The sequence below is a fragment of the Cryptotermes secundus genome, unplaced genomic scaffold (assembly GCF_002891405.2).
Source record: "Cryptotermes secundus unplaced genomic scaffold, Csec_1.0 scaffold2069, whole genome shotgun sequence".
In the NCBI taxonomy this organism is placed as follows: Eukaryota; Metazoa; Arthropoda; class Insecta; order Blattodea; family Kalotermitidae; genus Cryptotermes; species Cryptotermes secundus.
The window spans coordinates 115,005-124,923 of record NW_019734999.1 but is presented as its reverse complement, the minus strand read 5'-3'; the positions used below and the strand labels follow the sequence as shown (position 1 = coordinate 124,923).

The 9,919-nt window shown below is 43.0% G+C and overlaps 1 protein-coding gene across 1 annotated transcript in view; it reads right to left on the bottom strand.

Annotated features, from left to right (window-relative positions):
- LOC111869219 (dipeptidyl peptidase 1) overlaps nt 1-9,919 on the bottom strand; it is an 11,882-nt gene continuing 1,963 nt past the window's right edge. The window contains exons 2-10 of the mRNA XM_023860557.2: nt 9,034-9,186; nt 7,681-7,835; nt 6,199-6,348; nt 4,396-4,538; nt 3,174-3,299; nt 2,711-2,897; nt 1,806-1,914; nt 1,382-1,533; nt 1-270 (exon numbers count right to left, since the gene is read on the bottom strand). Of these exons, the coding sequence (XP_023716325.1) occupies nt 88-270; nt 1,382-1,533; nt 1,806-1,914; nt 2,711-2,897; nt 3,174-3,299; nt 4,396-4,538; nt 6,199-6,348; nt 7,681-7,835; nt 9,034-9,181 (1,353 nt within the window). The 5' untranslated portion in view covers nt 9,182-9,186 and the 3' untranslated portion in view covers nt 1-87. The remainder of the gene's footprint in view (nt 271-1,381; nt 1,534-1,805; nt 1,915-2,710; nt 2,898-3,173; nt 3,300-4,395; nt 4,539-6,198; nt 6,349-7,680; nt 7,836-9,033; nt 9,187-9,919) is intronic.

The following is a 9,919-nucleotide window of genomic DNA, read 5'->3' as shown; positions in this document are numbered from 1 at the left end:
TCCAGATTCATACCTCATTATATTCACGTAACTAAACAAATGAACATAGACAATGAGATAAGATTCATGTGTCTGCTCTTCACAAGCCTAAGGTATAGGTGTAACATGTACTGCTATGCTTTCTATGCCAGCTTCATCTGTTCCCCGTCGTATTCGGAAGAATCCATTCTCTCCCCAGCCTTCACCCCAACTGTTCTTCACTATCCAGAACTTCTCTCCTGTTGTTTCATTTACACCATATCCAACCAAGAGGACTGCGTGATTTACTATCTGCAGAAAAGAAAATTGCACACATTATGAAGGTAAATTGGAGCTGAGTGCAGGTGGTTAGTACATCTAAAGTTTAGTTAGCAGCACTAATAACTCAATGTAGATACAATTTCTGGTGCTACCAGATTTTCTGAGAAGTAGTGGGTCTGGAACGGGGTCCACTCAGCCTCATGAGGATAATTGAGGAGATATTTCAAGGAAATAGAGGCTAGAGGAATAAAAATTCAACACTAAAAGATTCCAGTTACTGTCATCTGAGATTTGACTCTCCTATAGTTTGGTGGGTCGGTAACAATGTTCAGAAGGATCCTGCTGCCCCAGTTCTATACCTTGAAGATGGAGGCACTAGGTTCCTCTGAAACACTTACCTATCTACAAACTAGACAGTACCACATCCCACTGAACACACTGGTCTAGAGGTAATGCTCTAGATTTGTGTTCAGATGGTCTTTGGTTTGAATCTTGGCCAGGACACAGGTCCTTCATGGTTTTTCTCATTTCCCTCGTGCATATGTCAGGATAGTACAATCCGGCCAGGGCCGTTTCCTTCCAAATCCTTTCCACTTCAACACTGTCCAGTGCTGTATAGTCTAAACACAGAAAATATCATTAAATAACCCTCTCTGTCTCGTGTGCACACACCCCGAAAGGCAACTGCTCATGCAGTTTCAGTGGGTAGCACCTTTGCTTTGTGTTCTAGGGGTACTAGCTTCAAATTTTGGTACAGAGACCAGCTAGCACATGAAGATTTCATGGAATAAGTGTGTTTCTTATGAACACTTCTGTGGTCTAGTGGTCAGAGTTCCTGGCTACAGATCCAGAGGTCCAGGTTCAATTTCTGGTGCTACCAGATTTTCTGAGAAGTAGTGGGTCTGGAACGGGGTCCACTCAGCCTCATGAGGATAATTGAGGAGATATTTCAAGGAAATAGAGGCTCCAGTCTAGAAAACTAATTAACGGCCATGGGGATCCTTTGCACTGACCATGCAACACCCTCTATCTGCTAAAGTTGGTACTAACTTCGCCGACAAGCGGCAGTCACTCAGTTGGTATAGTTCATTTGTGGACTAGAGGCCACGGAGTTCAGTGTTTATCTTGTATGTGTCCTTACCTCAAAAGGATTGAATCCTCCAAGCCCAGTGTGGTGATAAATGCCACTTTTGTAGTTCTCAAAGTCTGGATACACTTCAAATGATACAGATATGGGCCCTCTGAGCACCAGTTCAAGTCTCATCAGCTCTTCATTGCATGCACCATAATAACCTGTGAAGGGAATCACATTTCACATGAGTCCAGAGACAGATCCTGTTGCAGATGTCAAGTCATCTGGAAATCCAACTGCAAGACATTGGCAGATCTAACAGAATCATATCTTCTCTTTGCTTTTCTTGGTGACAGATTCATGGAGTCACAGATTTGGGACCTCTCTTTGTCAGGAACTAAGATGAGACAGGAACATTTGCTGAATTTAATAATAACATGCATTTGGTGAATGTAATTAATGTATCTGTTGCCCCTGTCAGGGTGTCACAGACCTCCAACATATCCATAACTTGCTGTATAGTGCTTGAGACAGGTGCGTCCAGTGCAGGCCCCACCTCCCCCCACATATGGGTTGCATTTCTCTTCTACAGCACCAAATTCCTGTACAGAAAGTATTTAATTATACCTTTCCGTGTAGGAATTGAGGTTCTCATCATGTTGACTATGATGATTACTGCCTTCTGGGGTGTCATGCCATGCATTGATACGAGAGAGAGTCAGTAAATAGGTCACAGATCAATATAAAACATAAAACATGTGATATTTGAACCTGGAAAAACATTTATTTCTTGTCATATCCTCCCCAAACATTGATACAGTTGTCCCATTGCTTTACCATTGTGACTAAACCCGCAGCATAGAAGTATTTTGGCTGTTGTCTCAGCCAATTCCAGACCTCCGTTTCAACCTCTTTGCCATCAGCAAAACGTTTGCCACCAAGGAAAGTGACAAACTCTTCTTTATGAATATCCTTTGCGTTCAGTCCTTCTGCCCACAAAAAAAAAATGCACAATAGAACTCTACTCTTTGGTAGTACACCCCTCAGGCACGGTTGCCATTTTGACTACTGAACTCAGCTTCTGAACATTGTGCATGCATGTCTGCTTCCTAGACTATCATGAAGTTCGACTGTGCTGTTAACTAGTGATACACAATGGAAACCTATTACATCCATTGCAGCTGTTTTGCTTCCATTTGTGACCCATTTACTGACTCATAATATTAACGTTTTGGAGAAATGTGGCCACCATCTTCAGGGTAGGTGGATGAATATGGAATCAGCAGGTTTCTTCGAAACACCAATATCTGTGTACCAGACTGCATGGCTTGGCATCCTAGAAGCTTGTAATGTTGCAGATGAGTAATGATTTTTCTGAACATCATGCATTGTACTCACCATGGCATACTTGCCAGCCACGAGGAAGGGGAAACCCCCGTCACAGCCCTGTGACAGTTGGCTGCAACTGACGACATCTTGAGGAGACAATTGCACCTGAAGAGTATTGTTAGTCTGCACGCGCAGACGTGACTCCAGCATACCCATGGATGAAAAGGCGTAACAACTGCCACACCCACCCTGGTTCCTGTAAGACAATAGTAGGAAGACCTGGAGTGCAGAGTACACAGACTTCTAAATGCTTACCTAATGAAGAGTACCATCTTCTGGGGCATGGCTCCTCGGAGTCTGGTGGAAGTTTACTACTTGACATATCCCAGAAAACTGTGTTATTCATAGTCACTGCCATGGGGACCTAAAGTTGATCGTGCATCGTATGTATTTTCATTATTTATTAAGTATACAGAATTTTAATTTTCAATTAGAACGAGGACTTCAACTGACTGAATAGTCTGATTCTCACCTTACAGGAGACACAAAATTGATGCCACTCACATTCCGCCAATCAAAAGCCGGTGGTAATTCTGCCGCTGCTGATTGCAATGCCACACTGGCTCTTGCTGGAGAGACACGGTGTGCCAGCCATGACCTGAACACATAAATCTTACAAAATTGAACATGTAGGAATCGACGTTGACATGTAACAGTACCTTCTGCCACAGAAACAGGCTTACCTGTGTTATGGTTTTCTCTCATTCAATTGTTATGAAACAGCCTGATAAGGTTAGCTCAAAGATTTATGTGAAACAAATACTAAATCATTGTGTGAGATCTTTCGTATTCCAATAAAATAAAATTTGTGGTTTTAACAGTTAAGGAAATGTACACATAACTATTGTAGTGTGAATGCACAAATTATGTAATTACAATAGAAAACCACAAGATTTTTACGTTTCTGTAGAGTTTTTTTGCCAAAACATTTACTGTTTGATAAATGTTTCATCATGCAAAGTTAGTATTCAGGATGTATACAGAACTGCACAGATGACTCCATGTAAAGCGTTTGTTAATTTTGATCGATTTTAACCCGAACTGGCATGTATCATCAACACATTCTAGTTAAACTCCCTGGTATCAAATCTTATTAAAATGCATTCAGTGGCTTTGAAGTCATTCCATATGACCAGACTGACAGGTATGAGGAAGCCAGTACACACATTTTTGTAATTTTCATTGCCAGGATGCCTAAAATGAATGTCGTATACCTCACTCTAATCTTTAAAAGCAATATTCATAATAGAAAACTGCCATTTATACAAGGAATTGTTCGTGAGCTAAAAGATGTAATGTGGCATGTCCAGGCTTTGCCCTCTGAAGCTAATTCTTAGAAACCCAGTTCGTACCTCACAGGAAACACTGTGACTCCATTATGATTACCTACCAATCATTTGATGAAGTTACAGAAATAATGAAAATATTAAAATGGATCTTAGAGATATAGGATGGGATGGTATGGATCGGATTGATCTGGTTCAGGATAGAGACCAGTGGAGGGCTCCTGTGAACATGGTAATGAACCTTCGTGTTACATAAAATGCTGGGAAATTCTTGAGTAGCTGCACAATTGGCGGTTTCTCAAGAAGGGCTCAGCTCCATGAGTGAGTGAACGCCATATGCTAGCCATCCTCAGAAAACATGTATTATTTATGTTCACATCAACTATAAGAACCAAAGCTTGGAAGTACCTTTTCCCTCCACAAATCCTCAGCATTTCATATCGCGTCTTCCCAATAAATGGCTGATGTACCTCTGCTCTCCAAGACGTTTGTGCCCTGTTTATGTTGTTCACCAGCTGCTCAAGTTTTTCCAGAGAAACTAACTCATTGCCCTGTTTTCATAACACAGGATAAGAAACTGACATAACACTTATGCTTATATGAAGAAACAAGATGGGAAATACAGAATTACTGGGTTTTTAACTTTTTCCATCGTCCAGGATTCTAGGTAATAGAAGACACGACGTTTCGGAAACTGGATCTGTTTCCATCTACTACCTACTCAGATGGGCCCCTTAGAAAGAGTAATTGAGATTAGCTCTTTCTAAGAGGCGCAACTGAGTAGGTGTCTTCCTTACCCACCTGAAGACGGAAACAGATCCAGTTTCCAAAATGTCGTGTCTTCTGTTACCTATAATTCCGGATGATGGAAAAAGTCCCAAAACCCAGTAATTCTGTGTGTCATCCACCATCATCAGAACCCTGTAGAATCTACAAGATGGAAAATGTTGTTGTTTGGGATCTAGTACACAGAAGTATCAGTGGCACTCTTTGGAGTCCATTAAGCTTGCCCAAAAATGCAAATTAGTGGGGGTCTCGCATACCAAATTTTATCAGAATCTGTGAAATGGCATATGGGATAAATGAAAACTTTCCATTTATGGATTTATCACACAATGGGCTTTATTATGGGTCAGTATGGCTGAAAACTGCAAATACTCGACAACATTTGGTAGAAGTCTCCCATATTGAATTTCACCGGTATTTGTGCATGTGTGTGTATGTATGTATGTATATGTGGTAAAGTACATTTATGGACTATGTAAATCAGGCTGTATTTTAGATTGGTAAGGGTGAAAAATCATAATTTATTCACAGTTTCTAGAGAAAGTTTCCTATATCGAGTTTAAATATGTAACCAACTGTAAAGTTGCTATAACTAGGTAAGACAGACAGACAGACATGACCAAGGCGTTCTTTCCTGCTTTCTGATTTATAATTAGTATATTCAGCGAAGCACTGTAATCGTAAAGGTACTGATCTCGTGATTATGATGAATTTAAATGTTTTCAACCCCCCTCCCCAAGTTAAAAAAGTATTGTTTTTTGTGTGTATGTGGATTCCACGTGTCTGTATGGTTGTGCGCCTTAGTAGCGCGTCAGTGATTCAATGGATTATATTTCCGTTCGCTGCTGTATTTCCATCATAGGTCTGTGCCCGGTGAATATGAATATTCCAGCCCCCCAAGGCCATTCCAGTGGGTTGCAATGCACAACATGGCGATTTTCTCGAAAGAAAAAAAACAACGCTAACGACTTTGGTTATACTTCAGCCATTTATAGCGCACATATGTCTAAATAAAACTGCATATATAATGTAACAGTACGGGCGCTAGGGGCCCAAAGGCGAACTGCCAGTTGTCTCGAAACTTCTTTCCCCAGTCGGACGGATTTCATTGTTGGTTGGTGTTCACTTACCAGCAGAATTCTACTGAGCAGGAATCTATTTCGTTTCCGAGATAACGTAGTCAGGCTCAATCATATATGAGAACCTAAACGCACCGATTATTTTACTTGGTAAAGAACTTCTAACAACCCTTTTGCCTTGCAAAGCTTTGAAAAACAGTCACTGCTTTGTCCCCTGCTTTTACCTGCTGGGCCAGCCATTTTGTTACAGTAACTAGATTTGAAACGGAAATGGACGGTAACAAGAACAATCGACGATCGATGAGTGTTTCTGCTGTTTTGTGACGTACATAGAAGTACATCATACCTTGGTCATTTCGTGGAATGGGTTGCAGTGCACTTTTGGTGGTACTGGACTCTGCTTTTGCGCTTGGAAGCAAGCCCAGTGACGTAATGTGACGTCATGGGACCAGCCTGGGAATGTTCGGTCACAGTAGCTGGTGATATTTGATGATTCCTGGAGAAATAACATAGTAATCAACACGTATGATACGAATACGGTGGGTTCGTGTCTTTCAGATGTCCCTGTTTTAACATCTCATGTGATTCTGTCAAGAACGACAGCTCAGTATACAGAGTAGGCTATGGAGTTCCCAATTTCTTCTGCTTCCTAGCTTTCTCTTAATAGTAAGTAACAATTAGGTTAGGATAGGCTAATCTTGGACGGCCGAGTTTCGATTCTCAGTAAATTTTTTTCTCTTCTCCACAAAGGCCAGATCTGCAGTGGGGCCCTCCAGCCTTCTGTCGAATGGGAATCGGGGGGCACTTTCCCTTGGGAGAAAGCGGCCGAGGCGTGAAGCTGACCACTCATCTCCATCTAGCGCCGAGGTGAAGAAAACCTGGATCTATATCCACTCCCCCAGGTATCCCTGTAACAGGCCGTGGAGGCCCATAGGGTTGTGAGACGTCGAGGCTCCCACATTTTCTGTAGACAATCGGCTCACAGATGGCGGTGAGGTTTTCAGCCTTAAGCGCCGGCCGCACTTTACCCCCAGGAAGATTCCTGGTACTCATTTCTGTTAGAGGCTGAGTCGACCCCAGGGCCATAGTGCGGCTGAAAGGATTAGGTTAATTGAAAATTCCAATGACCTCAGCGGGGTTCGACCTCCCGGCTTTTAGCATAGCGCCTCAACCAACTACGCTACCGCGTGACCCCCCCCCCTCCTTCATGGCATAGTGCAACTTTTTTTGCTTACTTTACTGTTCAAGAGAATAATCTGGAAGTACTGCCAACTTTATCATTTCTCTCTATAAGACATATGTCGTATTGCCGCAACGCTTGCAGCAAGTAAGCAAACAGAAAGGAATAACGCCATTATAACCGGAGACATGTGAGGTTCGATATGGACAGGAACATCTTCTGGGATGTCACGGCGCGAGTATTTCTTGTGGGAGAAGCCATTTAACTCCGCTGTCATTATCTGAGCTATATAGTGCACATAAATTGGAAACATTTGGAAGGACGCTGTCGTGGCCTAATTGAGGTACTATCCCAGCGTTGCTTGGAGGGACTGAGGAAACCCACGCAAAACCTCAGTCAGGATATCAAGTAACCCGGTCTCCCTCCTGAACAAGCTTCGACCGTTACCATGCTCAGAACCGTTCAGTTACATGTCACGTAGATTATCGACGTTTCGGAGGATACGTACTGCCACCATATTCAGAGTCGAAGAGTAAGCCAAGCTTACTTTTAGACCATGACGTTCCTCCGAAACATCGGCAAGATTGTGCCAGACCACACGGCGTTACATCCCAGAAGATAGTGCTGACGTCAGCAGCCTCTTGTTACCTTTGTGAAATATGAAAATGCGAAGTATGTCCTTTGGTTGACCGTGACCTCGAAGCCTTCATTGTAGATCATTGTCCACTGACCACGGTTCCCAAACTCATCGATAGCCACGTTAGGATACCTCAGGTTCACACGCAGCTTCCGTACCACGGATACTGCGCACACAGAAGTTCAGCTTACTCTCTTATTCTCAAGCGTACAGTCTTCTGGGTTGAAATTCCGTGCAACTTGGAGAGTTTAAAAGCTAAAACTATCCCTGAAACAGACCGTGGAGGCCCATAGGTTTGTGAGACGTCGAGGCTCCCACATTTTCCCTAGACAATTGGCTCACAGATGGCGGTGAGGTTCTCAGCCTTACGCGCTGGACGCCTTTTACCTCCAAGAAGATTCCTGGTACTCATTTCTGTCAGAGACTGAGTCAACCCCAGGACCATAGTGCGGCTGGAAGGGTTAGGCAAATTGAAGAAGTCAATGACCTCATCGGGAATCGAACCCCCGAAGTTTGGAGAACGCCCGAAGAAAAATTTCGTCTCCATCTTCAGGTTCGAAGAATAAGTCACCAAGAAAACAACAGAAACAGGTGCATTCTTCTTCGACCCTGAAGATGGAGACGAAATATACGACGCAACAACCAGGAAAGCAATATAGGCATCGCCGTAAGAACCCGAGATCCAATATATTCTGAGTTTCATTAACTGATGCTTTATTCGGAATAAAGCTGAATTGTCACGGCAGTGAAAGACAGAGCTCGTTATTACAGAGCAAGTCAGACTTTTCTGCAGTGGATCAGTCAGCAATTGTAAACGACAGACCCGTCCTCTCGTCAGACAGGGCGCCCCACATCAACAAAACCGAAGCTGTCTGAGAGTACTAAAAACCAGGTTTTGTGCTCCAGATGAGTGCTTGACACCAAGACAAACTGGCCGACTGACTGTCGATCGTAACATAAATTTGTCTTTAACTTGAGTTGAACCAGTTAAGAATGTTCGGGAACCCAGAGGAAAAGGAACGTCCACCATTGGAGGCCGCTACCAAGCAACGACTAATGACTGAGAAGACTATCTGTGTGTTATAGTTATCTTTTGAGTGTCTAAACTCAGTGAAACTGTCATAATTATTTGTCGTTGCATTCTGTAAGTGTTCAGTAAGTCCTATTACCAATCTAAACCCCGTCTATAGTCACTCAGTCACGTGACAATATCATAATGCGATCAGTAACATTAGTTTCTGGTAGTTTAAACTTCTCTTTATAAGTTAATTTCAGCCCCCCTGGCTCTGCTTGTCTGTTCCCTCGTTGTCTTTTGTGCTTCTCGAGTCCAAGACGCTAAAATTGTTTCGGCGCACAGAACTTACCCATAGTTGTGCAGTCAATTGACCCATTATGGATTCTGGACCCCTCATAAAAGACCCACTTTCCGGCAACGTCATTAAAAGTGCAATTCGCTGGTGTGTCAGCCAAAATGGCGGGCACCAGAGTCACCATCAACCACAAGATCTGCATCGTCACTGGAACAAGCAAACACAACTGTGTAAGGTTCAAGCAGCGCTGTTAGATACAGCGTCATGAAATAGGGATAACATCATGGGCATGCGACAGGGGGGGGGGGTAGTCAGGTTGTAATATCAAGAATTAGAAGCATTAAAATATATTATATATCCAGAACGCTTTGGTACTCAGTAAATGTAGTCCTGCACTTCGCAAATTTATCCTGTGAATAAGGCAACAATATTTTTTTTAATATAAAAGACATCTAAAATATGTTTCTCACTAAAAGTGTAACTTTATGATCTGAAAATCATAACATTCCATTAAGACACCAAAAGTATAAGCATGACGGGTGCTTAGGCCGCGCCATAGCTCAAGCGGTTAGTCGCTGGCTTCCCACCACGGCGGCCCGGGTTCGATCCCGGGTCTGGTCAAGTGGGATTTGTGGTGGACAAAGTGGCGCTGGGGCAGGTTTTCTCAGAGTACTTCGGTTTCCCCTGCCAATCTTCATTCCACCAATTGCTCCACAATCACCCTCACCTATCATCTGGGGCTGGTACAATAGGCCAGAAGTGGCCGCAGTACAGGGACTTAGTCCCACCCCACTAGCAATAAAAAAGACGGGTGCTTTAATAACGAAGATAATGCCTCAATGCAACGGGATGCTGAAATATAATATTATTCGTAAATTTAAGTGTATAAGCAAATTCTTTGACTGCACCCCACCCCCCCACCGCCATCCTAACTCCTGTC